The 27,619-nt window shown below is 55.6% G+C and overlaps 2 protein-coding genes across 5 annotated transcripts in view; one reads left to right on the plus strand and one right to left on the minus strand.

The window, feature by feature from the left end:
• Window positions 1–951: 951 nt before the first annotated feature.
• Window positions 952–17,077, plus strand: LINGO1 (leucine rich repeat and Ig domain containing 1). Of its 3 annotated transcripts, XM_082061386.1 has the most exons (3): window positions 952–1,028; window positions 14,787–16,667; window positions 16,849–17,077. In XM_082061386.1, exons 1-2 carry the CDS (start codon window positions 1,023–1,025, stop codon window positions 16,638–16,640), a joined length of 1,860 nt encoding a protein of 619 aa, XP_081917512.1. In that variant the 5' UTR covers window positions 952–1,022; the 3' UTR covers window positions 16,641–16,667; window positions 16,849–17,077. The 3 variants fall into 3 exon arrangements, with proteins under 3 accessions (XP_081917512.1, XP_081917511.1, XP_081917513.1); XM_082061385.1 differs by having other exon boundaries at window positions 14,787–17,077; XM_082061387.1 differs by lacking the exon at window positions 952–1,028 and adding an exon at window positions 8,078–8,198 and having other exon boundaries at window positions 14,787–17,077.
• A 4,001-nt stretch (window positions 17,078–21,078) lies between these two features.
• The window catches only part of HMG20A (high mobility group 20A), a 167,347-nt gene continuing 160,806 nt past the window's right edge, over window positions 21,079–27,619 (minus strand). The window contains exons 12-15 of one of the 2 annotated variants that reach the window (XR_014184893.1): window positions 24,306–24,483; window positions 23,493–23,628; window positions 22,794–23,038; window positions 21,079–21,745 (exon numbers count right to left, since the gene is read on the minus strand). The gene's annotated coding sequence lies outside the window, so the exon portion shown is untranslated. The remainder of the gene's footprint in view (window positions 21,746–22,793; window positions 23,039–23,492; window positions 23,629–24,305; window positions 24,484–27,619) is intronic. The other variant, XR_014184894.1, reaches the window with a different exon arrangement.

The following is a 27,619-nucleotide window of genomic DNA, read 5'->3' on the forward strand; positions in this document are numbered from 1 at the left end:
CCTTTGGGATCACCAGATCCCAGAGCAGTCCTCAGAGGTGTCCTCTCCACCCCTTGCCGCCCTTTTCCTCTCATGTGCGGGGATTTCGGGGGGCAGTGAAAAAAGAGGAGGAAAATGCCATAGGACAGAGCACCCTGAAATCTCCAGGGTAGCCCGGCATCTTCCCTCAGCGGGCTCGGGCAGGGCTGGGCTCTGAAGCAAGGGTGACCGGCAGCACTCCTCTAGTCCGTCCTCTGCGAGCAACGGGGCTGCACCAGGGCTGGAAGAGGGGGGACTGCCGGTGCCCCCTCTGTGCAAGGGCTGCCGGTGGTGAGCAGCCAACAACTGGCCCCGGCGCCGGCTTGCTGCCGGTTCGCGGGGACAGCCGCTCGCTCTGTCCGTGCCACAGCGCCCTTGTCCGTGCGAGGGAGACAGCGGTCCTTCCCCGAAAAGCACCGCTTCCCCCCGCTGCGCTGCCCGCGGGGGACCGGGGCTGCTCCCGCCCCGCAGCCCCGGCCCGCACCCCCCGCCCCCCGGCTCTCGCCTCCCCTCGCCGCGCTGGAGCGGGGGAGGCGGCGGGAGGAGGGGACTGGCCGCGGCTGCCGCTGCCGCTCCCGGCCCCGCTCCGCGCACCGCCCCGCGCCCGCCGGCGGCTCCTCCCGGAGGGGAGGCGGGGGCCGGCGCGGCGGCTGCTCCCAGCCCGGCCCCGCCGCGGCAGACCCGGCCGGCGGCAGCGGGCGTGCGGAGCCCGGGCCGTGCCAGCCCTCCCGGTGGGGCGATGCCGCCACCGCCGCCCCGCAGCGCCGCTGCCGCCGCCGGCTGCCCGGCGGGCGCGGAGGGGAGGCAGCCGGTCGCCGCGCGTCCCTAGGGCGGCCCCGGGCTCGGGGCTGGCGGGGCGGCTCGGAGCGGGGAGCGCCGCCGCCTCTCGTGCTGTCGCTGCGGAGAGGGGGAGCTGCGTTACTGCAGGTGGAGGTTTTGGCGGAGGGGGTGGGGGCCGGGGGAGATGCCATTTCTGACCGAAGGAGATCGCCGGCGAGAATGAGATGCAGGTAAGCAGGACGAGGATGCTGGAGCGGGGGGACCTGGGCTGGCGGGACCGGCGTTGCGGGAGAGCTGGGGGGGTCCGTCCCTCGGAGCCGGAGCCGCGCTGCTGCCCTCGGGCCGGAGCCGCGCCGGAGCTCGGGGGCGCCGTGCTGGGAACTTCGTGCGTGCACCGGGGAGGGCACAGGGGGTGCGTGTTTGGGTGCGTGCCGCGAGTGCCGCCGCTGCTGGGTTTGCACCGCGCCCCGGGGTGCGGGTCTGGGTCGCGGCGAGCAGTGCGGACACCGCTGGGCGGGAAAGGAGGGGACAGAGGGGCTGACGGGGCTGCTCACGGCCGGGGGGAAATTGTGCCCCGGTCCCTGCTGTCTTCCAGCCCCTCTAGTGCATATCCCACCACTTCCAACGCCCTGCTCTGCCTGGGTGTCTTCCCGCTGCTGATTTCTCTCTCCCAGCACCCCAGTGCCTCTCCTTGCCCATCCTCGCAGCCCCTGCCCAGCCCAGCTTGCAGGCAGGTGGGGCCGGGGTGTGGAGCTGGAGTCCCGGCCACTCAAGGTTGACTTGCCCAGCGAAAGGCTGGGGCTTGGTGGTGCTGAGGTGAGTGCAGAGCTGCATCTTGATGTGGGAGCCCTCCTGCTCCCCCCGTAGTTAAGCAGATGAGTTAGCTGGCCTGGAGCAGATTACATATTCAGGTAGGGTATGGCTGGGACAGCGCTACCTGCCAGGGCTTGTTGGGGAGCAGGGGGATCAGCCCTCAAGCGGGCTGTGCCCAGCTCCCCAGCCAGCAAGGGTTAATTAAAGAGGAGGAATCAGCCCTCTGCCTATCCCCAAGGCAGAGACACGAAGGGTTAAATACAGGCAGGGAGAGCTTACCAGCCCTGGGTGGCCGGGCTGTGGAGGCAGGAGCAATGTGGGGTAATTTTTCAGGGTGGGGGTTACCTCTCCATTACCAGCCCCCCAGCCTGGAGGTAGGTGAGCTGGGGCTTTGGGCAGTTACTGCTGGATGGGATGATCCCTCAGGCTCCAGCAGAGATCCTGGGGCACTGAAGGGTCCCCCTGCCTGGGCTCAGCCCCACGCCTGGAGAACTGGAGATGCCGGGGAGGGTCAGGCTGTCAGTATGGACTCCTCAGCTCTTGGCTTGTGTCTGGCAAAAAAAAAAAAAGGGGTTAATGCTGAAGGGGTTTTGTAGGGCAGCCAGGATTACAAGGATGCCTGAGATTTGGGAGCCCTCCCAGGCAGTGCCGTTGCTTGTTGCTTTGTGATACTGTGTGTAGGTTATCGGATTTTTCACCTTACGCCTTGGATATATAAATAGCTCTGGGTGGAGGGCAGAGGCACGATTTGCTTCAGGTGCTGGAGGTGCCGCCTCTGGAAAGAAATGGGGGTGTTGTTGCCGTGAAAGTGATTTGCACTAGGAGGGAGGGACAGCAGGTGAGCGCGAGTGTGGGCACCCGTGGGATCAGGTCTCCTTGCTGTGACTGCTCGCTGGTTGGTGAAGCTGAGGCTCTGCTGCCTCTCTCTGCCTGTCACTAGCCCAGCTACCGCCCAAGCAGTCGCCATCCACGGTCCTTCCCCAGCAATGCCCTTTCCGGCAACTGATTCTGCCTGCTGGCCTGCAACAGGGGACCCGTGTGACAGCCCTGCACTCATCCCCTGCCCATGCTGTTCTCTGGGGTCTCAGCTCACGGAGTGAGTGTGGGGCAGAGCAATTCAAGCATCCCCAGGAGCAGCCTCGCTCCACAGATCTGCTCCTTCTCCCTCCATCTCCCCTTCCTCTGCACCACCCACCGGAGCACAGCCCGGCTCTGAAATGATATCCTTTCCACATCCCCATCCCAGCCCTCCCGCCAGTCTTAACCCGCTCCTCCCCGCTCTGCCGCTTGCAGCAGCCCTGACCTGACCTTCACGCTTGCCCGAGACGGCTGTGGAGCCGCGGGATGGCTGTACCCATAGCCAGCCCCCAGCGCAGGGGTGCAGGGGCCTTATGGGCTCCCGGCACTGCCCAGCCCAGCCCCACCCCAAAAGGCAGCTATCCCAGCCCCGTGTCAGCACCGCAGCCCAAACCTTTGTTCGACCCCCTTCCTCCGTGTCCGCTCCCACAATTTCAAGTGCACACCTTGTCCCTCTCCTGGACCTTTAGCAAGTGCAAGCGGACGGTAATGTCCCTGGCCCATCCCAGGTCCCACGAAACTGAGGGGCATCCTGGTCCTCCTGGTGCACAAAGCCCTGCTCAGCTGTCCGCCCGCTCCTGCAGCGTGGAGATGTCTGGGCTGGCCGTTCCTTCTCGCCTGCTGCTCCTGGCTCCTTCTTGGACCACATTGGCTCAGTAGCTTAATACCATGGAGTACAAGTGGTCTCTGAAGCTCTTAGCCTGGCAAGGCTGGTGAGCAAGGCCAAGAAAGAAATGTGTCCCTGGGCTAAAGCCTCCGATGTCTCCCCACAGACACTGGGGCAGTTTTCCGGTAGCCAGGCCGTTGCGCTCCCCCCTCAGCGCTGTGGACAGCCGCTCCCCGGGGCCCGCAGCACAGGGACACCGCTGGGCTTACCAGACAGCAGGAGGGGCTTCTCTGCACCGGGTGCTCGGGCAGCCCCGGCTTTACTGAGCCTCCCCTGGGAAGGGCAGGAAGCGGCTGGAGGAGATAGCGGAGCTTAGTTTACAGGACCTGGCAAAGAGACAGGTCTTTCAGGCCTTTTTGTGGAGGGATTGATTACAAAACGAATGGTTATACTTCTATAATACCGTACCGTGCTGCAGTTACTCTACACCTATAACGTAATTACTCTGTGATACCTCTAATTACCACTGTTTCATATCACTGGAAGGTTAACAGCATGACTGAATGACTTATTATTCCTTTACTTTCCTACTTAATACAGTCACTGTAATGATGCTGAAGTTTATACGTCTTGATATATGTAACAAGTATAAAATCTTGTAACTTGAGGTTTCATTTCAGGGGTTGATAAATCACTTTATAATAACGCCACAATTATAGTGTAATTACAGTGTTATTACGGTTGCTGAATTATAAAGCACAGCTGAACCTGTTGTGGTTTGATGAGGATACACCCCATCAGGTGTTGCCTCGTGTATGTGGTTGTCACTGGGCAGTGACAGGCCCGGGTGTGCTGGATGGCTGTTGGGTGGGGGCTGCTGTGACAGCCCTGGGGTGACACCTGTCTTGGTACCGGGGGTTGGACCCGTCTCCTCGAGGCAGCAGACGGCATGTTTGCAATGGCCACGTCTCTGTGAATGTCCTGATGGAAAATGCGACTCAACCAAATGTTTGAGAAGCTTCAGGCGTGGAAACCGCTGGAGAGACACTTTTCCGTGTCACCTTAGCCCACCCCTTTGGTTTGTGGTTCTTTGGGGACTTTGCTCAGGCAGCACTGGTGCTGGGGTGGACATTAGCAGTGCTGCTGGCTCGTGTTGACTCTCTTCCCATGGTACAGGCCAATGTGAGCTCTGTGTCTCCACGCTCAACCTTTATGCTCAACATCAGCCATCGTGACAGCGGTTCGGAGCTGGTGAGAGGGGGCACAGCGCAGCAAGGGGGGATGTTTGCACAGTGCACAGAGTCGGCAGCTCTTCTCCCTTCTCTGTTAAGCCCTGGAAGCGAAGAGAGAATGGTAATCCTAGCATGAGCAGAAATGGCTTTTGGCAGGGAAAGATCCAGAGGAGCTTGTTAGGTAGTGGTGAGGGAGGGGATAAGAGAGGAGAGAGCTACAAATGCTTAACTCAAATCAAACAACCCAAGAAAAATAAAGGGAGAAAGCAACCAAAGGCCATGGCCTCAATTTTCTTCCAAGTCAATTTTTTCCCTCCTCTCTCTCTCCATCTGGGGGAGTAAAATTGGAGCTTGTGGTGGGGAATGGCTGCAGGAAAAGAGGTTTCCGTGATTTGCCACATGTCTCAGCTCCCTGTGACCCTGGCTGGGGACGTCTCTTACTGACAGCCCGTTTTGGTGGCTGCTTGAATCTGCAGACTTTGAGACAGTGTCAGGGTATGTGTGATACTGAGAGGGAGAGGCATTTCTGAGGACGGGCCTGGCTTGGGAAAGGGAGAAACACCAGAAGTAGCCCCCCCACATCATGTCTCTTGTCTCAGGGCTGAGGTCAGTGTCCTGAGCTGGGGACAGTCCTGTGGATGAGCCAGTGGGTCCCCACAGGGGGTGGGGACAGGGTGAGGACTGGGCTTTGCCTCCCAGGATGCAGTTCCTGTGGCCCAACACCATCTGACTGATGCTCAAATGGCAAAATACCTTCTGGGAGCCATCAGGCTGGGCTGATCCCCCGCTTTGGGGGACAGGCTGGCCACTGCCCTCTGAGAGGGTGCCCAGGAGCACCCAGCCCCTGCTCTCGCTGCTGTGGGGACCCTGTGTGGGCGCCCCTGGTGCCACCCAGCCCCTGCCACCCTGCAAGCCCTCGCTCCCCTGGCAGGCCCTTCCCTGCCGCCACCCCACATTGCTCTTGGTTATCTCAGTAGGACCCACAATTTCTACTTTTTTTGTCATTTCCATTCCGTTTTTTCCTCAGAATGCAAAACATTAAATATCACTCTTGTAATTATGGTTAATTTCATAACCAGCACCTTAATTGGATTGGTCTCTGATGGGGAATTCTCGTAGGAGGGAGAAGCAGAAATATTTTGACGTGATCTATTCTTTCAGCTCTTTGTTTGGATTTGAGATGTCGAGTGTGAAATGGGAAACAACTGATTTAGACCTCGAAGGCAACCTGGGGGTGGCACGCAAAATCTGAGCACTCTCAGAGGCTTTTCGCTCCGCACAGGCACGTGGACGAACCTCTCCCTCCCGTACCTAAACCCAGCCTTTCCCCACCCCCTCTTTGGACTGGAGGCAGTCACAGAGAACCAAATTGATTTGGTTTAACCCAAAATGTGAGCCTGGGAAGGCAGGGAGGGGCGTTATAGGAGCACACTGGCCTGGTGGCTTGCTTCTGTCCCAGCTCCACTGGCAAGTGGCTCGTGTGTTGTACCACAGAGCAAGGCACAGCGATGAGGATTAGGCAGCAAAACTAAATGGCAGCTGTAGCCGTGCTTTAAATGACCGTGCACTGCAGGAGCCAGACAAAGGAAAGGAATTAGGGCCATAGTGTTGAGCAGTGTGAAAGCCTCCTTGCCTGGCCCATACTGGAGGAGCATCCTGGCACAGCTTTGCACGTTCCCAGTTTGGGACACCCCTTTTCCGCTGGGAATCTGGCAGGCAAGGGTGCACTGGCATCCCCAAACCCTGCAAGGGACACCAGCCCCTGTGAAGCAGGTTATTTCTGTACTGTTGCCGAAGAGAGCAAGTCCTGTGGGGGCCCCAGTGCCCCCAGTGCTCAGCTGGGCCGTCCCCCACCGTGGCCATCCAGAGCTGCCCTGCTGCGCATCGCGCTGCCGCTTTGGGCTCGAGCCACGATTTGCTCTGGGAAACATGGAATTGCGCTGCCATTAGGGGCTGCCATTAAACTGATTTGTGCTCAGCCTGTTTATCCTTTTCAATGGGAAACGATACAGAAGCCGAACCGAAATGGAAACCCTGGCCTTGCATTTCCGATTTAATTTCTATGCACTGTATTTCCCCGTGATTACTTTTGTTCTCATATACAGCCCAGAGTGCAGGCTCTGTATTATTATCAACATCACTGGGGAGAGGGAGGAAGGGGTGGAAAGTATCTCTTTCAGCTCAAGCAAAACATAACAAAACCACCCCAAAGCAGCCCTCCACCAAGGGCAGTGGGGAGCCGCTCCATCCCCACGGTGGGTCCCTCCTTTTTCTCTGTGCCCACGGGCTCGGCACGATCACCCGCTGGAAGACAGAAAAGGCCTGGGAACAGTGTGGCTCCCCATGGTGCGGCTGAGGCTGCGACCCGCTGACACCCCTAATCACAGGCATTAGACCCATGGTGCTTTTCACCCCTGCTCCAGCTGCTTCGCTGCCTGACGGCGCTGCACCTCCTGGCACGCGTTCCCAAAGTGCCTGGGCTTGGGACTTGCTGGGGCACAGCACCCGCAGCCAGCGCTGGCTCAGCTTGGGGCACTCTTGCTGGTGAAATCAGTGCATTGCATTTCATCAAATTGCCCTGAAAAACCCCAGAGTTTCCAGTGCTTCGTTGTCTCCTCTCACCCAGCATTTCCCACCTTTTCCTTGTTGCTCAGGGAGGGGCTGAGGTTTGGATGCAGTCCAGGACCCCAAGAGCTCTCTGTGCAGCCCCCATATCTGCAGAGGACACATACCAGTGGGGCTGGCAGCACCCAGAGCCCAAATCCTGGCCAGGCCACATCCCTGCCCGATTTAGATTTGGATTTGGGCTGGGAAGGGCTGGCGAGGCGGTGGCCCCTTGTCTACGCTGACTGCAGGACAGGCAGGCTCAGCCATGGCTCAGCACAGTTTGTTTTTATCTAATCTATTTTATTGTTGAATGAAACAATAACAGCAAATACAGGCCCTGAAGACAAGCCATAAATAATGCAGAAATCAAACAAGCGAGAAAGGGGGAAAGAAAAAAGAATTATATACGTAAAAGCAGCACAGAGAAAGTCAGACTAGGAAGAGAAATCTTCTCTCCATGTTTGCCATCGCTCATGCTTTCTTTGGCTTCCTTTTTTCTCTACTTCTGTCTTTTTGGAAATTCCTGTGGCACTATATTTGTTATTGTGTGAATGAAACTTAATAAGAACTGGGAGGAGGAGAGAGATATCTGGTTTACGGGATGGACTCGGGAAAGGAGGTGGATGGAGAGGTCCAGGGCTTTCATCTCTCGTGGCCATGCCCATGCCCGACCCCACCGCCCCACTCGGCCCCCGTGTCACCGTGTGAGATGGGGCAGGGACAGCTCTGCCCATGCACGTTGCCCTGTGCAGCCTGTCCTGCCAACGGGTTATCACAGAACCATCTTCGCTGGGCTGGCTGCAGTTGGCCTCTCCCAAAAGGCTTCTGAGGCTGCTTATTTTAGGCAGCAGTATAAAAATACCAGAGCCTGTCCTAAAGGGAGGTAAATCAGCAGGTTTCCCTGGAGTCAGCGAAGCTGCCGCGTTTATGTCCTCTTAAGTCTTCCTGCTATTATTCCAAATGTTTCCAAGGAAAGACAGTGCTCTGGAGCAGCCCTTGTACTTTTCTAAGTATCCTGGACTGGCTGTATTTTAGGGCTGTGGCATGGGAACAGACGTGGTGCTGTAAGTACAATCGCAGCTTAAATTAAACCTAAGGAACGTCCCCGGTCTCTGGCAGCAGCGTCGCTCACTGGTCCCCGCTTGCTGCCGCTGTGCGGTGTTTGGGACTCGGATCCGGGTTTGCACCTTCAGGCAGCAGCAAGGACACATTGGGGACAGAGCAGCTTGGGCAGTGGACGTTAGAAGGGGGTCATGTCCCAAAACCTTGGTGATGTCCCCTTATGGCCCCACGGAGTGAGGTTGCTCATGGGGCCAGGGTGTCGGGCTGGTTTGGTGTTTGGTTTGCCACTGAGCCAGGAGGGCAGTAGGTACCAGGGTGGTTCTCCATCTCTGCTGGTGGCCCTGGTGGCCCATGGGACACTTTTTGGCAGAGGCTGGTAGCTGGAAGGGACAGGATGTCTCCAGGCAGGGAGTGCTGGGGAGGGAGCAGCTTGTCTTTGGTGCCAGCAGCCCCCCCTGCCAGGCCCTTTGTGGCTACCCCCAGGGGTGGTTTGTGCATCGGGGTTGCCAGGAGCTGGTGCCTGGGTCTGGGGGAGCTGGAAGCCACCAGACCAAGCAGCAAGGCAAGCTCATACAGCAATGCCATCTGCTCCTGATCTGGAGGAAATGTGCTCTGGCAGCGGGGTGTCTGTGTACCAGGCACTTTTATGCTACATCAGGTGGTGTCCTGCCCCTGACAGAAATGCAGGGCTTAGCACAGGCCCCGTACAGCTGCGCTCTGGCTGGTTCAGCGGTGTCGTGACAGCATGCGGAGCCGCTCCAGCCGCTGGGCAGGACGGGCGAGCTGCCTGGGCTGTCCCCATCCTCCAGCCCCACATCTATTGCTGGTGCCGGGGTAGGGCCCTTGGCAGGACCCTCGCCGGTGCCGGGTGCTCAGAGGGCTCCTGGGGAGCTCAGGCGAGCACAGAAGGTGTTTGGGAGCCACTCGAGATCATTCCCAGGAAAAAACTGGAGAAGGCTGTGCAGTGCTGGGAGAAGCAATCTTGTCCGTGCATGAGCAGGAGCGGCACGGGGGCCCGGGCTCAGGCAGCCGCTGGTGCCCGGCTGTCCCCAAACAGCCCCTGCAGGCGCTGCCTCGGGGACGGCTGCGTCCTGTGGCACCTTGCTGGGCACGGCACGGCGAGGCAGAGCGCAGGGGCTGCCTTCGCAATGCCATCGTGACCCTGGCGGCTCTCCCAGAAGACACTCACTGGACAACCTTTCTTTCACCTCTACAGTGCAAATGTTTCCATTGCCCTAAGAACAGTCTGGGTTTTTTTCCGTCCTCCTTTTGCAGCTACAGGCGGGGAAGGAAAAAAAACACGTAGAGAGACCCTCATGCTAAACTGAAGCCAAAATGTCTCTGGTGCTGGAGTCCCAGGGCTAACCCTTGGGAGATGTTCCCCCAGCAAACACAGCTCCCCTGCTCTTTGTCTCAAAAGTGGAAAAAAATCAGCCTCCTCCCGGCTCGCCTGGCAGGGAAGTGTTGAACCACCAGCCGGCAGTGGCTGCGGTGGCCAACCCGCGGCCGGCCACCTCCATCGACGGGCAGGGGAGCGTGGCTGGCTCCCAGCCTGAGCTCCACGCTGCGCTGCACCCTCGCGCTGCTCATTTATCTCTTGCTAGCTCAGGGCTTTACACCCCTGGCATCCACAGCTGCCTTTGCAATTACTTATTGATCACTTGTCAGGATGTTTTCTTTGCTGATGGGGCACTGAAGCATGTGCAGCCAAAGAGAGAGAAGAGATGTTAAAAACAAAGGAGCAAAGGTGTTAGGAAGGTGAGCAGCTCTTGCACAGATGTGATCGCAGCAAGGAACAGCCTCAGCAAAAACTGCTCTGAGCTTCAGCATCTTGCAGAGACGACCGGGATCTCCTTCCCATACCCTGCTCCAATAACCTGCCTGCTGAGGCTGAAAACCACTCTCCAGGCTGGCTCTGGGCCATTGCCAGTTGTCCCCCTGCCATAGATACCTGTCCCTGCATGAGGTGGAGCAGATCTGCAGCCCAGAGCTAAACCAGGGAGCGCCTGGGGCAAAGCCTCCCTCCCAGCGTCCTGGCCGCTCCGCCCGCTTCAGGCCTCTTCTTCTCCCCTGCGCATCCCCCTCCCCTTTTTTCTGCTCTTCTTGCCTTTGGCTTGGTGCTTCCCTGGTGTTATCCCCTGTGGCACTGGGGGCACCGCGTTTTGGGTGGAAATGCTCATTGCCATGAGGAAATGCCTTTGCGGGGCAGTCCCGCAGGCCGGCTGCTGCGGGTGCCTGGTGCCAGCCCGGCGGTGTCAGCGCCGGAAGGGGCTTTGCATCTCAGATACTTCTTCGGGCTCTTTTACAGGCTCAGAGCAGCTGCCAGAGCAGATCAGGTTGTGGCACACCTATTCCAGGCTCCCGCCTCGCAGCAGCTGAAAGCGGATCCTTGGGCAGGCTGCGCAGAAGCTGCGGAGTCGAGCCTTCACACGGCTGAGGGGAGCGGTGCTGTGTGCTCCTGCCCTGCCCTGCTCCCTCCCGGCCCGGAGCATCCCTGGGCACCGGCTGCTCCAGGGACTGGGTGGGAAAAGAGGAGGAGAGGGACAGACAAAGCAAAAGGGCTCACAAATGTGCACCGGACACAGGGGGAAAGATGGAGAGAGGAGGAAATGGGCAGGAACGTGTTTGGCACATTAAAGCTTCTCCCTTTGTTTTGCTGCTTTGCAGATAGCTACAGGAACACTTAGTGCAGAGCCTGGGGTCTGGGTAAGCAACTCTTACGGCAGCAGGAAAGGTTGTTAAATATTTATTTGTAAACCTGGAGTCTTTATCTCTAAAATGTAGTCAGGTTCAATAAAATTTGATTTAGCTGGAGCAGCTTAGAGGAGACGAGAGCACGGACTCCAAGAGCTGTGTCTCGGCAGCTCTGTGCAAGGCTGGCAGATCAGGGATGGGGTGAACCCGTGGCTGACCCACACCCGTACGCAGATGCACCAGGGTGCCTGGTGCCGCAGGGCTCCGCTCACTGCTGCGTGCCCTCTGGCGCCGCGGCAAGGTCGGCTCCTGCAGGGACAAATGGGGTGGGGGCACGTGCTCCCCCAGCCCTGCTGAGCGCCCCTGGGGATATGGCTTGCTTCATCCTAAATTGCCTGTTGTCGTTCGATGCTCACGAAAGCATCTGGTTCAAGGGTGAACGTCTCCCGCGCTGTAATTTATGGCTGCCAGGTGGGGGTTATAGCTGACTCGGGGATTTTTGCTGCCCGCTTGCTGTCAGTGCAGCAGACAGATCGCTTGGTGCTGAGGAGCACCAGCCTGGCCCCAGCCACTGGACACCCCTGGGCTGGTGAGCAGGGGACAGCCTGGGGACAGCGGTGACAGCAGAGGGCACGGCCAGGCGTGCTGCCCGCCCCTCGGGCAAGAGGGCAGCAGCCTTGGGGACAGACCCCGGTGCCGAGCCCGGGCTCACTCCTGGGTCTTGCACGGGTTTGGGTTCCCTGGGCCGTTCCTCCCGTGCCACAGCAGCCTGTGCCCGTCACGGCGGAGCGAACCCCGCGCACGTCAGCGCTCCAGCCCAGCCCCGCCGCGTTTCCAGGCACAGGCCCAGAATAGCATCTTTCCTCCCAGCGCTGGTCCCAGGCGGGGACACTCGGCAGGTCCTGCTGCATTTAGCAGTGCGGCTTCAGCGCCCATCTGCGCCTCTTGAGCTGAGTCTGGCCGCTTCCCCAGGGAAGGGGTTGTACTTTGGAGCCCTCATGTCCCGGCAGCAGGGTGGCAAGGACAGCGGTCAGTGGATGCTGTGGCTCTGGGCATGATTTTTGCTTTGGTTTGCACTGGTTTGCTCGTTGCCTAAAGGCAGTGGGTCCAGTAGCTGCTCCTTTCTTATCAATTCTCTTTTTACTGTGAGAAATGAGCGCCACGTTCACGCCGGAGGGCTGCGGCTCTCCCTGGCTGGCCTGTGTGTCACAGCCGATCCCCCTGGCTGCTCTGCCAGGGCCGCGGCCGGCACCCCGCACGGCAGACACGGGGTGGCCGACAGGACAGCCCCGACTTTGGGCTGAGCTTTGGTGATGCGATGTGAGTCCAGCCACCCTGGGGGATGCGTGCTGGTGGCTGTGGAGCCACGCACGGGTGGGTGGGTGCCCTCAGCTCACACGGTAATCACGGTTCAAGTCATTTTTAGAAGGGCACCTCTTAATAATCACCTCACCTTGAGGCACGACTATTCCTCTCTGAAACAGCCAGAGGTAAATGTGAACCAGAAGAGATTTAAAGCTCATCTTAGCCCAGAATTTTTCAGCTTATTTATTGTCTTGCTCCCAAAACTCTTCTGTGACTCTGACTATTAAGATTACGGATGTTTTTGTCAGGGATTGTATTTATCATGGATTTAAATTTAGCTGAGAAGAAATAACATGTGAGGTGTGTCTAGACTTTAATTCTACACAAGTGGGCTTGTCTTGTCTTTAACGCCATGCAGATTTTGCTTTATTCGTCTATCACTTTGCCTATATTTTATGCCTTGACACAGCACCACTTCCACCAGCTGTGCCGAGGCCGGTGCGGGGGCAGATGCGCTGCGGTGCAATCCCCTTCCCGCGGGTGGAGGGGCAGGATTTGGTCGGGGTTGGTCTGGGCAACGCGGGACCCGTGTGCGGGCTCTGAGGTGGGGTTCAGCTCGCACCCCTGCCCCGTGCCCAGCAGGACCAGCGTGCGGCTGCACGCACGGGTAGAGCTGCGATTTCAGCACAGAGCACAGCCAAATAAGGCCAGCTGCCTGGCACCCTAATGAGCTGAAGTCTTTTCAGCCCTGGTATAATTAAGCCCCTCAGACTGTATTTTGTTTTGCATGCAGTGTTTTGCTTTCTTTGATGGCTTTCTCAGCGCGGCTGTGAGGACCAGGGCTAGGTTCTGAGAAGCACAGGCCGAGGGAGGCTGTGGGCAAGCCGGCGCGCATCGGCAAAGGGGCCACAGCAGCGGCGGTGCCACTGTCACCCCACAGGCAGGAGGAGCGGGGAGAGGTGACGGGGTGTGGGGAACCCCGGCAGCTCAGCCCCAGCCTGGGGAGCAAATCTACGTGCAGGTCTTTGCCTGAGAGCTGCCAAGTGGCCGTGCCGTCCCGTCCACGGCGAGCCGGTGCAGCGTCCGGCAGGTCCCGGCCCCACGGCGATGTGTTTGTCAGGCTGCCCAGCAGCATCAGCACCAGAGGGGTGATGACATGGGAGATGATGGATTATAAATACCCGGCAAATGGCTCTTTGCAGCCTGGCCCAGGCCCAAGAAAACCCACTGGAAATGTTTCCACTGGACTGGGACGTGCTGGCCCAGGGCCGGCGGGAGGGAGCTCAGCCCCGCTGCCAGGGAAGCTGTGTGGGGTCGGTCCTGGCACCGCACCCCTTCCGTTTGGAGGTGCTGGGTGGTCCCCAGTGACCAGCCCTGCTGCAGAGGTAGCAGGGAAAGGGGATGGAGAAGGACAGAGAGCCGGGACACGTGAGGGAGCATTTCTGTGGGGGCTCCACGACCTCACAGCCAGACCGCCTGGGCTGCCAAGGCCCAGTGGTTTCTGAGATGGTGCTTGGGGATATTTTTATGGCCGGTCCACTGTCTTTCATCCTTGCATCTTGCAAAGAAATCTTGAGTAATTTTTTGGAAACAAAAGTTATGCTTGGGTCATATATCTGTATTAAATGATGAATATAAACAGACGCAGTGGAAGTAATGCACAGAATGCATACCAGAACCATAAATAGTGCCAGAGCAGGGAAAGTAATGCACAGGATATATAATGATAGATGCAAACGGAGCTCAATGGAAGTAATGCATTTGGTATATTCAGCGATAGCCATAAATAGCATTAGTGGAAACAATGCAGAGTGTACATATAACAATAGATATAAGCATGGTCCGGAGTAGCTGTACATCTAATATGCAATATTAATATGATTTGATCCCTCATAACAGCTTGAACAACAGAGAAATAAATGCAGCAGAAGCAGCAAGACAGGGAGCGTTGGCTTCTGCTCCCGATGGACTGGGGGTGGTTCTGGGCTGGAGCACAACCAGGTGTAACCCCAGAGGGGGTCTCCCAGCAGCCCCCCAGGGAAGGAGGCCGGTTCCTGCCCAGACCTTACCCCCTGCAGAGCCTGGGGGGGCACAGGAAGGGGACCGGTCCCCACGGAGCTGTCGCTGTCGCTCCCCTCTCAGACCCCGCTGCTCCCAGCCGAGCCCAAGCGGGGTTCCCCCAGCTGCTCGATCCTGTGCTCAGCTCCTCTGCGTTTGCAAAGCAGCCTTTATATTCAGGCTCCATCTACAGGGAACTGAATAATTTCAAGAGCTTAAAATAGGATGTAGATAGATGTGTTTAGTATTAATTTTTTTTTTTTTTTAAAAAGAAGCCGAGGAAGCGAGGTCTGTCTGACACAGATTCCTCAAGGCTTTTCCACTTAAGTCTGTGCACGTTCCATCATCAAGCGGGAAGTTAGGGGGTGGGGAAGAGAGATGGTCTCGTAGCCAAAGGGCTGAATTTCACCTGGAAAACTAGAATCTCTGCTGTGCCTTCACTTTAATGTCAGCGCTACCAGGAAGGTAAACCTTTTGTCACGGTCATTTGCTCATGTCCACCTTCCTCTTTCTCTCCCCCGTGTTACCTGCAGGTGAGAGATAGGATGGTAGCTGGGGAGGCGAGTATGCGCAGCCCAATCCTGGCCTGCTGGCAGCCGATCCTCCTCCTGATGCTGGGATCCATCCTGTCCGGCTCTGCCACGGGCTGCCCGCCGCGCTGCGAGTGCTCTGCCCAGGAGCGCGCCGTCCTGTGCCACCGCAAGAGATTCATGGTCGTGCCCGAGGGGATCCCCACCGAGACCAGGCTGCTGGACTTGGGCAAGAACCGCATCAAGACTCTCAACCAGGATGAATTTGCCAACTACCCTCACCTGGAGGAGCTGGAGCTAAATGAGAACATTATCAGTGCCATTGAACCTGGGGCTTTCAACAACCTCTTCAACCTCAGGACGCTGGGGCTCAGGAGTAACAGACTCAAGCTGATCCCCTTGGGAGTGTTTACTGGACTCAGCAACCTTACCAAGCTAGACATTAGTGAGAACAAAATTGTGATCCTCCTAGACTACATGTTCCAGGACTTGTACAACCTGAAGTCTTTGGAGGTGGGGGACAATGACCTTGTCTACATCTCCCACCGGGCTTTCAGTGGCCTCAACAGCCTGGAGCAGCTGACCCTGGAGAAATGCAACCTGACCTCCATCCCCACGGAGGCCCTGTCCCACCTTCACGGCTTGATCGTGCTGCGGCTGCGCCATCTGAACATCAACACCATCCGGGATTACTCATTCAAGAGGCTGTACCGGCTCAAGGTCCTTGAGATCTCACACTGGCCCTACCTGGATACTATGACGTCCAACTGCCTCTATGGGTTGAACCTGACCTCCTTGTCCATCACCCACTGCAACCTGACGTCCATCCCGTATGTGTCAGTGAGGCACTTGGTTTACCTCCGGTTCCTGAACCTGTCCTACAATCCCATTGTTACCATCGAGGGCTCCATGCTCCATGACCTGCTCAGGCTGCAGGAGATCCAGCTGGTGGGAGGGCAGCTCACCATGGTCGAGCCCTTCGCCTTCCGTGGCCTCAATTACCTGCGCATCCTGAACGTGTCGGGGAATTTGCTGACCACCCTGGAGGAGTCGGCCTTCCACTCGGTGGGCAACCTGGAGACGCTCATCCTCGACAACAACCCCTTGGCCTGCGACTGTCGGCTGCTCTGGGTTTTCCGGCGGCGATGGAGGTTGAACTTCAACAAGCAGCAGCCCACCTGCTCCACCCCCGAGTTCGTCCAGGGCAAGGAGTTCAAAGACTTCCCCGATGTCCTCCTGCCCAACTACTTCACCTGCCGCCGAGCACGGATACGGGACCGCAAACCTCAGCAGATCTTTGTGGATGAAGGCCACACGGTCCATTTTGTCTGCCGGGCAGATGGGGACCCACCCCCCACCATCATGTGGCTCTCTCCCCGCAAGCACCTCATCTCTACCAAAACCAACGGGCGCCTCACTGTCTTCCCCGACGGCACGCTGGAGGTGCGCTACGCCCAGATCCAGGACAACGGCACCTACCTATGCATCGCCAGCAACGCGGGTGGCAACGACACCATGCTGGCCCACCTGCACGTGCGCAGCTACTCCCCCGACTGGCCCCACCAGCCCAACAAGACTTTCGCGTTCATCTCCAACCAGCCCAACGAGAGCGATGCCAACAGCACGCGCGCCACCGTGCCTTTCCCCTTTGACATCAAGACTCTCATCATTGCCACCACCATGGGCTTCATCTCCTTCCTGGGCGTCGTGCTCTTCTGTCTGGTGCTCCTCTTCCTGTGGAGCCGGGGGAAAGGCAACACCAAGCACAACATCGAAATCGAGTACGTGCCGCGCAAGTCCGATGCGGGCATCAGCTCTGCCGATGCGCCGCGCAAGTTCAACATGAAAATGATTTAACCAGGCCACAATTTGCAAATAATAACGGTGGGTGTTTTATTTTTTTTTTAAAGAACAAATGAACAAATAAACAAATAATTTAAAAGAACCAAACATTGCTACAAACATACCGACCTCTCTCCTTCCACCACACCCTCCACCCCCGTCCAAGCCCACTTGCACCCGCACTGTCACCACCTCTTTCTCCTCCTCTTCTTCTTTATACCAGGAAAACATTCAGCCGATGTCTTCAGGACTCCTGTGTTTGTAAGGACTTTGCCTGATGGACTCTGGTGTCAGGTAAAACTCTGAGAGGGAAAAACAACGGGGTGGGGGGGAAGAAAGAAAAAAGAAATAAAATCAATAAAAAGTTACGAACTTTCTTCTGTAACTTTGATTTCAATAATTATGGATTTTTATGAAAACTTGAAATAATAAAAAAACCCCTATTTCCTATAGATAGTTGGAATGCAAAATCTTGACTTCTTGATCTGTCCAGCTCTGTATCTCTGGCGAGTGCTCACTCCCTCACCTTGGAGAGGCGTTTTCCATCCGCCACACCGAGAACAGCCCAGGGCAGAGTCACACACACTCATATGGACGCTCCTACACACACAGACACCGTCATACACACAGACACACACTCATACACACACACACAAACAGACAGATACACACACGCGAACAGACAGATGCGCACACACATACAGACGGATGCGCACACACACACACACACAGACACAGGCACACACAGATATACCTACACACAGACATGGGCAGACACAAACGCACACATATGTGCAGACATGCACACTCACAGACACTGCAAACAGATACGTGCACACATGCGCATGCACATACACACACATGCACAGATATGCATATACACAGACATGCACACAGATGCACGCACATACATGCAGACGCACACACTCAGATTTGTGCACCCACACCCAGACCCATGCACACAGACACACACACGTACAGCCACGCGCATACATATACACAGACACCCACATGTGCATGTGCACAAAGACGCACAGAGACATGTATACGCACACACCAAAGCACACGCAGACATGCAGACACATGCACACACAGATATGCGTACACACAGACTGACACACCGCAGACACAAACCAGACACATGTGCATGCACAAACACAGATGCACACACACTCGCACACAGAGACAAGCACGCTCACACACAGACGCACACACATAGACGTGCACATGCACACAGACACACACACATGCATGCACACAGACACAGACGTGCACACACACACACACAGAAACATGCACCCACATACAAAAACACCCCCAGACACAGTCCCTTGCACACACACAGAGGCACATACACATGCAGATGCACACAGATGCGCACACACAGACACTCACTTGCACGCTCACACAGAGATATGCACAGGTGTACACAGACATGCAGATGCACACACACCAGAACATACGCACAGGCGCACACACAAACATGCACAGACATGCATGAAAACACAGACGTGCAAATACGCACACAGACGCAGATGCACGCACACACAGACACGCACACTCACATAGATGTGCATACAGACACACATAGACATGCACACACACAGATGTGCACGCAGCCACACATGCAGACACACACAGACGGACATGCACAGACAAACACACGCACACACACAGACAGACACAGGTACACACAAGCGCACAGAGACACTCTTACATGCAGACACACAGACCCACGAATACACACAGATACATGCGCACACACACACACACACAGATTCACACGCACGCAGACTCAGATGTACAAACACACAGATTCACACACCCAGACACACGAACGCACACAAACGTGCACACACAAACACAGACACACACAGACACACACTCACAGACAGATGCACACATGGGCACACAGAAACAGAGCAATATTTAGATCACTCACAGACAGCTGCAACTCCACGGAGTTGGATGGAAGAGTCACTTTATTTCTTACTGCCTGGGGGAAACGCGCTGAGCAGAGCCGGGTGGCAGCTATTCCAAAGTGATTCCTCTGGGGACAGGAGACATGAAAGGGCAGCGGAGCACCTCCCGTTGAGTCACAACAGGGTTCAGAATGGACCCCCTTGCTTTCTAAACTCCTTCTCAGAGAGGAGCCTAGGTGCGGCTGGGTCCAAACTTAGCCCCAGACTTGACCGACGGTTCAAGTCTAAGAGACGCAGAGGGTAAGGGAAAACAGGTCAAGGATTCTGTGTATTATATCTGTGGCCAAAGGGTTACACATGCACACACGAGTCTGTGCCAAACTGCTGCTGGTTTGGCTGGGGGGGGGAGGGGCGTGTCAAGTGCATCCGCCACTCACGCAGACAGGCACACAGACGCACACAGATGTGCAGGGACACACACACCCACCCCAAGGCAGAGAACAGGCGCAGTGGTGCAGGCTGCATGGCGCTGCCTGCCCTCAGCATGGAGTGTGGTCACCACACAGCGATGTCTCTTTGCTCAGCTCTGCGTGCGGGAGATCTGGGAGGTTTGTGTCGTGCCAAGGAGGATCAGGGGAGGCATGTGGGATAACGCGGCCCCGAGCAGGGCTGTGCTGATGGGTGCATCCCGCGCGGGAGCAGCGTGACAGTGCCACCCTGCCCTGACAGCAGAGTGACCTGCAGCAGTGAGACACAGCACAGGCTACAGAAAGCGTGGTGGTGTACAGCAAATGAATCAAAAAGCGCAAGTCAGGAGGGCAATGGGAGAGGAGAATGTGAAATTAAGAGACAGAGTCATGGGGAAAGAGATGCCTCAAGTCAAGCTTTGAAAATACGAGCAGCATCATCAGAGCTGCTCAGCGTGTCCCCAGTTGGTTTGTGCCACCTTCCCACCCCCAGAAGGCACAGAGTGGGGTGCAGGCCAAGGCCAACCCCCTCACAGGGCCTTTCCATGGGAGAAACAGGCCTGGTTCAGCGCCCTGGGACACCAGCACAGGGTGATGGCCTTTGACTGTGCCGGAAGCACAAAACGTCCCTGCAAACACTGGTAATATGGGCACTAAAGGTTTTTCTAAGTGTTCCTGAAGCAGTGGGTAATTCCCATCCTTCCCGGCTGCCACCAGGATCGGCTCCTTGCCCACCCAGCCTCAGCGGCATCGCCAAGGTGGCCGAGGAGAGATTTGCATGCTTGATTTGTAAAGCACTTGAGGAGTCTTCAAGGGATCAAAGTCACTACGAGACTATAACAAAATAAGCTACAGGAACCTGGAGCGCCAACAGGGAAAAGAATGGATTTGCTTTTCTTCCAGCAATGTGCCAATCTAGAAGAACCAACCTGAAACATCTGTGCTGGTGGGGAGGGTGCGTTTTTTTGCTGGTTTCAGCTTTCCATTCATCTTCAAACAAAGCATTTTGTGTTTCTTTCTCCGCAGCGGGTTTCAGGAGCTTTGATTTGTTAGTTTCTCATCTCTAACTCATCTTTCTTTTATAACTTTGAAACCAAAACATTATTTTTAAAAGCCTTTTGTTCTTGATTTACTTTTTAAAAGAGCCAAAGCAAAATGCTTCTTTGAAAGCTTCCCTTCCCACCAGTGTTTAACCAACATTTTCAGGGAGCTAAATACAAAGCCACAACCAGCACCACCCAAACCGTACCTGAAGCTGAAGGCAGGTGCTCTCAGCTCCACCTGCCCAGGTTTGGAGCGGCGCTCCCCTGGGAGAGGCCGGGATGCGCCGAGGCCTCAGCCCTCCAGAGGAAGATGTGCAGCCGAAAAAGCCGCTTGCAGTGGCACGTGAGGTGCAGAAATCTCAGCTGGAGCCTTGTTGCCAGCACTGACAATCAGCAGTTAAGAGGCGGCAGAGAGGTGGAGGGGTCTCCATGTTCCTGGACAGCTGTTAACACTGGCAACCTGAAAGAGCTTCTTAATTGACTCCAGTTATCCTTTTTTAATGCTGTGATTAAAAGAGCTAAAAGAGCTAAGTCAACACACACAGATTTTTAAAAAAACATACTAATAATCAAGTCCAACAAGGTATTTGCAGCACACTACAGCATCCCAGCAATGAAAGGGAGGAATCAAGCCTTTCACTGTTAAAAAGAAGCTTTGAAAAAGAAAAGAAGAGAGAAAATTGTTTCTTTTCTGCGTAACATCTTGGGCTGTGCTAGTGCAGGATATTTACCAGCCTGGGGCCAGCCCCCCAGACCCACACGTGTCCCCAGACCCACCTCTGTGCTCAAAGCCCTCCCGGGTGAGGCCACGCTGCCTGCCCTGCATCCAACCTGCGGCTCCAAGGCCCTCGTTAGCAAGTCTGCCCCCCGCTCTGTGGCACTGCTGCCTCCACACAGTTTATTATCCACACTGATTTTTTAATCTTTGGTGCTTTGTGAACTGGATAATATTTCTTTTCAGTCACCGTGTGATTAAAGCAGATGGATGGAGCATAAGAAAAGCATCTCAAAGTGGCCAGCATCTCAGCTCAGCAATTCTCACGGTGGGTAAAGATGGGGAAAAAAACCCTAAAGAATAAACTCTTTGCTGAACTTTAAAGTGTATTTCTTCTGCAGCTTAATCAGGGGTGAGAGAGCAGGGGCTGGGTTCCAGCATTGCTCTTCAGGTAACTGTGGGTTATGTGTCAGAGCCAGACAGCACTTAGTGGTATGCTTTTTTTTCATAAGGATAAATGAAAAACACTTAATAAAACAGCTTAAAAGAGGTAGTAAAAAACCCAGGAAGAGGTGTGTCTAGGGCAAGGAGGGGAGGATGCGTGTGCAACGTACCTCAGCTCCCCTGCTCCCAAGACTGATGGGAGCCCCGTGGGGATCTCCGTGACAGGCACCGTGCGTTGGGAGGAGGACGAGGGGGTCTTCAGCACTTCCAGCCTGGGTGCATCACCCTCCCCAGACAGCTCCCTCCCCACCAGGCTCCACACCTCCCCCAGTGCGGGCTGTGGCTGGCCAGCACACAGCTGTCCCTTCCACTGGGCCGGGAGCAGAGTTACCAGCACCCCATGCGAGACACATTCATACCTGCTGATCCCTGACCCTCCTCATCAACCCCTGTGTCCGTTCAGCTCCTCTTTCCGGATGGCCAGAGCACGTAGAACAGCGCAGGCCGGGGTTGTCACCGGCACCTTCACCTACACGGGTGGCCAGAGGAGAGGGGGTCAGGTTGGGCAGGCCCTTCGCCCCCTGTGCCCCCCAGTCCCGGCTCTCTGCCCACAGCCCGGGCTGCGCTGCCTTCCCCCAGCTCTATCAGGCCTTATCTCACTCAATTTTGCTCCTTCTCTCACTAACTGCACTCCCTCTCTTATCTCTGCTTCAGAGCCAATTTTTTACTCTCTACCTTTTTTCTTCCTTATCGCTTGCTCTCTCCTTTTTTACTTTTTAAATACTTTCTGCCTTCCGTGCTTCTCTCTCTCTCTCTTGCCATTTCTCTCTGTCAGATGCCCTTCTCTCTCTGCCACATCTGTGCTCTGCACACCATTTCTCCCCCACATCTCTACCTCCCTGCTCCCCTGGCACCATCCCATCCCGCTCCCTCCGCGGTGAGCAGCACATTGGCATGGAGGGGAGGATGGAAATGCCTTCGGGCTTTGCCTCCTTTTCTCCTTTCCCTTCACTTCCCTCTCCTCCTCCACCCCCTGGCCTTGTCCCCCTTCTCCCACCTCCCCCTTCCTCAGTCCCCACGTGCCCTCCGGTTTGCCATGGGTCAGGGCATGAGCCCGGCAGTGCCAGCCCTGCTGCCGGTTTTGGCAGGACATGGCAGAGGCAGGTTTGAGGTGCAGGGGCTCAGCACCCTGGAGAAGAGGGCTGGGGGATCAGCCCTGCTCCCCATCTCCCTGGCCCTGCCATGGGTACATACAGCTCCTCCAGGAAAAAAAAGTGGCCTATTGCTTTTCTCTCTCTTTTTTTCTGGGTCTATATCTGCATGCTTATGATAGATTTACTGTGATTCTATCGGTTTATGATTAAAACCCATAAATTTTACTAGGCCTTTTTCTTATTTTCCATAATCCGCAGGATTCAAGGCAATCAAATTTTAACTGGAATGCATGGGCTGTGCAGTTAGGTCCCAGTGTAATGGGGAATGGTTCATTTCCCAATCTACCTCCATTACTGGTGCTACTAAAGAAATATAGCCCTGTGAAAGGTTTTTCCTAATTCCCTTTAAAACAACATCCTTACCTGAGCAAAGGACCGGAGGAACAATACAAACTCAAGTAAAACACAGCTCCCTCTGTCACTGCAGCTTCTTCCCATCCTGAGGTTTCCAAGCAGAGTTTCCCAGCAGCCTTGGGTGCTGAGGGTCACGACGGACCCAGCGTGGGGTGAGCAGGGTGGCAGCTGCGGGTCCCTGTCGCTGCTCTGTCTCAGCTCCTCATCACCAGGCAGCGGGTGGCTCCAGCCCCTCCGGAGATTTCATCATGTTCCTGTTACGATCCAGGTAATAAGACATTTCATTCAAATGAGCAAATTTATTCCAGTGGCACTTTAATAACAAAATCAATAAAACTATACTTCCCAGCAGGGCTTTATCATATGCTAAAACTACAGCATATTGCCTGGATATACTAAATTCTCTCCCTGAAATAAAGTGCAAAGTTTAGAAGACAGATGATGCCATTTGCGGCACTAGTAGGATAATATCCTAATAAATCCATGGCCACCTGGGCACTTCAGAGTTGTCACACGCTGCACTCAGTGGCCACTGGGAACTTCCCAATGACAGCGACAACAGGAATGAGACCTTTGTGCTCACGGTGCAGATGCAGGGCTCTGGAGCACAACCCCGTGTCAGAGCAGCGAGGCATCCATGCACGCAGACCAACCAGAGCTGGCTGCGTATGTGTGAGCATCACGGGGCCAGTTATCCACGCGGGTTACCTTGTCTGTGGCGGCTCTCTCCAAAGGAACCGGCTCTGATGGGTGGGAAGATGAGCACCCAGCTTGGGGACCAGCCACTCTGTGTGGTGGGGACCAGGCTGGCCACTCCCAGCAGGGCTCCAGTGTCACCACTAAGCTAGAGAAGAGATGGGACAGTCAGGAAACACTGCCAGTCCTGCAAGCCCAAAGTCAGCAGCACCCCGGGACAGGCAGCTGCCCAAGGATGTCCATGTAGGAGGGCATTTCTGTCCTGTCCCGCGTGGGGCCGTGCACCCATCAAGCAGGATCCCACCCCCAAGCCCTGTGCTGGGCTCTGTGTCTTCTCTCGCACAGACCATCCTTCTGGCCCCACCTCGCCAGCCCCCTCAATTACCGCCTGCTGCTCCATCGCTGTCCCCTGTACCGTTACACTCCAGCACCTTGCCTGGCATGAGATTATGGCTCTTCCCTCCTCCATCATCCCTCCCGCACCATCATCCATCAGCTCTCCAAACCCTGCCCTGCTCCCAGACATTCCTGTCTGCCAGTCAACCACCTCCCTCCTCCTCGTCCCTCCAGCTTGTGCTTCCCAAGCCTATCAGTGTTCCCCAGCCCTGAGTGCTGCAAAACTAATTAGCTCACTACAAAGATTGCAGAATAATTAGGGACTCCACTGAAAGCACAAAACTAGGCCATCTCGCCTTAAATAAATGCGAGGAAGCGCCTCTCCGCTCTGCTGACGGCCTGCGATTGCTTGGAGCAAATGGTTACGCGACTCGCCATCCCTTGGCTCCCACTCCAGGCACGTTCACCAGCGGTGCCTCTGCCTCTCACCCCTTAGACAGGTGCTTTCTGGCTTTTTCTCTTTGTGTCACGGCCACTAAAGCCAGCTCCTCCTCCGCAGAGCTCCACGGCTGGCCAAGCACTGAAGCAAGCAGGCAGCTCTCTCGGAGATGCTGGGGCTGCCGGTTTGGGCACTGCCTTCTCAGCGGTTCACCATCTTCTTCTCTCTCTAGGAGGAAGCATGGAAAATAGTTAGCAAGAAAAACATCTGCAAAATTTCTTTTCCAGTTGTCTCTGCTGAATGTAAGAGATGCCAAAACAAGAGCAGGAGGATCTGGGGACTACACAGGTCACCCTTCCTCATGCACAGACCGTCCTGGGGACCCCATGTCTGGGTGTGCTGAAGTCCCCTGGTGACACACAGAGGTTCTCTGCAAACACGTGTCTCCTGCCACGGAAGCGCCCATCCCTCCTGCCTCCTCGAGGCGAGGAGCGGGAGATGGAGCGCGAGGCAGCCCAGCACGAGGCACCTCTGACCTTCACTGCTCACTCGTCTCCCTGCACTGCAAACGATCCTCCTCCAGCCATTGTCTGTGCCTGAAGTGCTCCACACAGTTTTGTCACTTACTAATGATATTTAATAACAACCTGACACTCAGCCCCTGCATCTCACTTGCAGACCCGAGGCAGCCGCGCCGGCAGCCTGACTAATGGCCCCAGCCCCCTGGGAAGCGGCGGTGCCTGCTGCTCCCGGGGAAGGTGCACAGGGAAGTGTTGCTTTAAGCCCTTCAGAAGATTCCCCAGCGCCCGCTCCTCCTGAGCCTGCTCAGCCCAGGCTGGGCATCCCCTCCAGTCCTCAGCCCACCTCTCCTGCCCTTGCCCATGGTGAGGAGCACTGGTGGACAGAGTGTCAAAGGACAAGTTCTCATCTTAGGGACTGTGGCAGGATGCAAACCCCCCTCTCTCCCCCTCCGTCCTTCAGTATGGAAGGAGTAGGCACATCTCCCTCTCTCTGCTGTTTGAGGCTGACAGCTTCTTTTGTTTGGCCCCAGAGCACCCTGGCCAGGGCCCTTAGGAGAAGGGAGCACCAAGGCGCCAGGAGCCGCTGGGTGCCCGCGGCCAGTGTGGGGGATGTTTGGAGGCTTCAGGGGCACCCACAGCCAGTGTGGGGGTGCAGAGAAGCTTCTGGAATGCCTACAGTCAGAGCTGGTCAGCCTATAAAAGATGGGACTCTCGTCGAGACTCCGCCCATTGTCGCGGGTCTCTCGAAGCATGAGCCAGATGCTGCCGCCGAGAGCCCCCCGGGATGGAGACTGCGCTTGCCTTGCTGCCACGGCTGTGAGTAAAACTTCTCCTCGCAGGATTGCGAGTGTATTTATACTTTCCATGCACATTTGCATATGTAACTGTCCATGCTCAATACCAGCACGTGTATAAATTATTTCCTCACACAATCTCGAGTGTATTTTCCTCCTGTGCTTCCACATAAGCACGTGTAATATTCCGTGCACATTTGCACGTGTATTAACCCTCGCAGGATTGTGAGTGTATTATAAATTTACCCTCGCAGAATCGCGAGTGTACACTTTCCGTACTCACTACGAGTACGTGTATCCCTTTAAAATAATCCCACACTGTGTTCAGGCAAGTGTGTACTCCTCCCGGACTCAGAGATGACTCTGGCATTGTTTTGGTGAAGCCACGTGCATGCACTCTGTGGCCCGCCTGTTGTATTAGTTGCTGCCCCTTAATAATTTTCCTCAACTGATATCCGAACCTGTATTCAAGTCACTTTGGAGTGCTAAAACCATGTTTCTCACTGGTTTAATAAAAGTTGTTTTGGACCCTGTTGTCCCTTAAACTAACCTCGGAGTGCCTCCGTGACAGGGACCAACCAGCAAAGGACCTGATGGAGACTGTGGCATTTGACACGAAGCCACAGTGCCTGCCTTCTGGCCCTTACAGGCTCAGCATACCCTGCACTGTGCATAGGAAACCTGCACTGCAAATGCAGCCCTGTCCCTCCTTCCCCACCTCAGAAGGGTTAAGGCAGGGCTGCCCCCACTATCACTGTATCTGCACCAGCAAATGGACTGGAGCAGCTGCTCCCCTCTCCTGAGTGGCTGCTGAAAGGGACAATGCCAAGGTCAATTAGAGCCAACCATAGACCTGCCTTTTCTTTCTCTTCTCTTTTTCCCAGGGCTCACAAGTGTTGACAATCCAAACAGATGAGAATTCAGGACAAAAAACAAGAGTGAAGGCTCCAGACACCTTCATCTAACAACCCTTCCCCGGCATCCTGGCAAGGCAGCTTAGCATTGCCTTTTCCGCTGCAGCTTGCCCGCCCATTGCAACCTGCTCCAGAAACCACTGGAGACAAGACCCAAAGCTTTTAAAACTCCTCTACTTCCCTGTCTTTGTGTAACCAGACAGCATGGTTTCACACTTACCGTGCCTACTCAGAGCATATAAATCCTTTGTGGCAGAGACATTAGGGATAAAACTTCCACTGATGCCATCTTACCTCAGGCTGAAAACAGAGGGCAAAAATCACCTCAAACAACGTTGCCCAGTGATAAGAGGATCTGGCGCTGGCACCTTCAGAGAAGAGTGAGAAGTCTGGGGTGGGCTGGGATCTGGGGAGATCCAGGAGGTTCCTCCTGGCACAAACCCTCCCAGATGGATGCTCAAGGCAGTAAACAGATACGTCTTTATCCTACAGTGCAAGTGGAGCTGTTCTTGTCTTTCAAACACACACCTAATCATTTTTAAGATCTCTGCCTCAGAACTATCTTTTTGATAAAACTAATCACAGGCTTAAATTACAGATAAATACCCGATATTAAAAGAACAGTCTGAAAAGAAGGAAAGGGGTAGTTTAACGGTGCTCATTTTCTCTGCTTTTCTATAAGCAGACGTCTCAGGCTATTTAACTGCAGAGCTTATGAAGCTTCATTCTGACAACTCTTTCTTTCAACTGTGGCTTCCACAAATGTTTCCCCTGGTTTCTCCACCTGCTATGCTGCTGTTTGCTGTATTATTGCAGCACTCACCGTACCATCCCCAGCTGGGGCTGGGAAGCACGCACACGAAAAACTGTGTGAACACACACAAAAGAATAAACCCGCTGCTTAAAAGGCTGGACCCAAAAGCATCTACATCAGGAAAGAGGGACACCGAGATGCCTGCAAGAGATCTGGGCTATATAGCTCAACAAAAAAAAGAGCTAAAAACAATAAATCAAAGCTGCAAGTGTCTCAAGAGGCCGGCTGCGGACAGAGGGCTGTGCCAGCTCAGGCCTCCTGTGCTGGCCCGTGTGCTGCCAGCCAGCAGGACGGAGCGGCTGCTGTTGGGCTGGCAGGAGT

Source organism: Streptopelia decaocto (assembly GCF_964273445.1).
Source record: "Streptopelia decaocto genome assembly, chromosome: 9".
Classification (NCBI taxonomy): Eukaryota; Metazoa; Chordata; class Aves; order Columbiformes; family Columbidae; genus Streptopelia; species Streptopelia decaocto.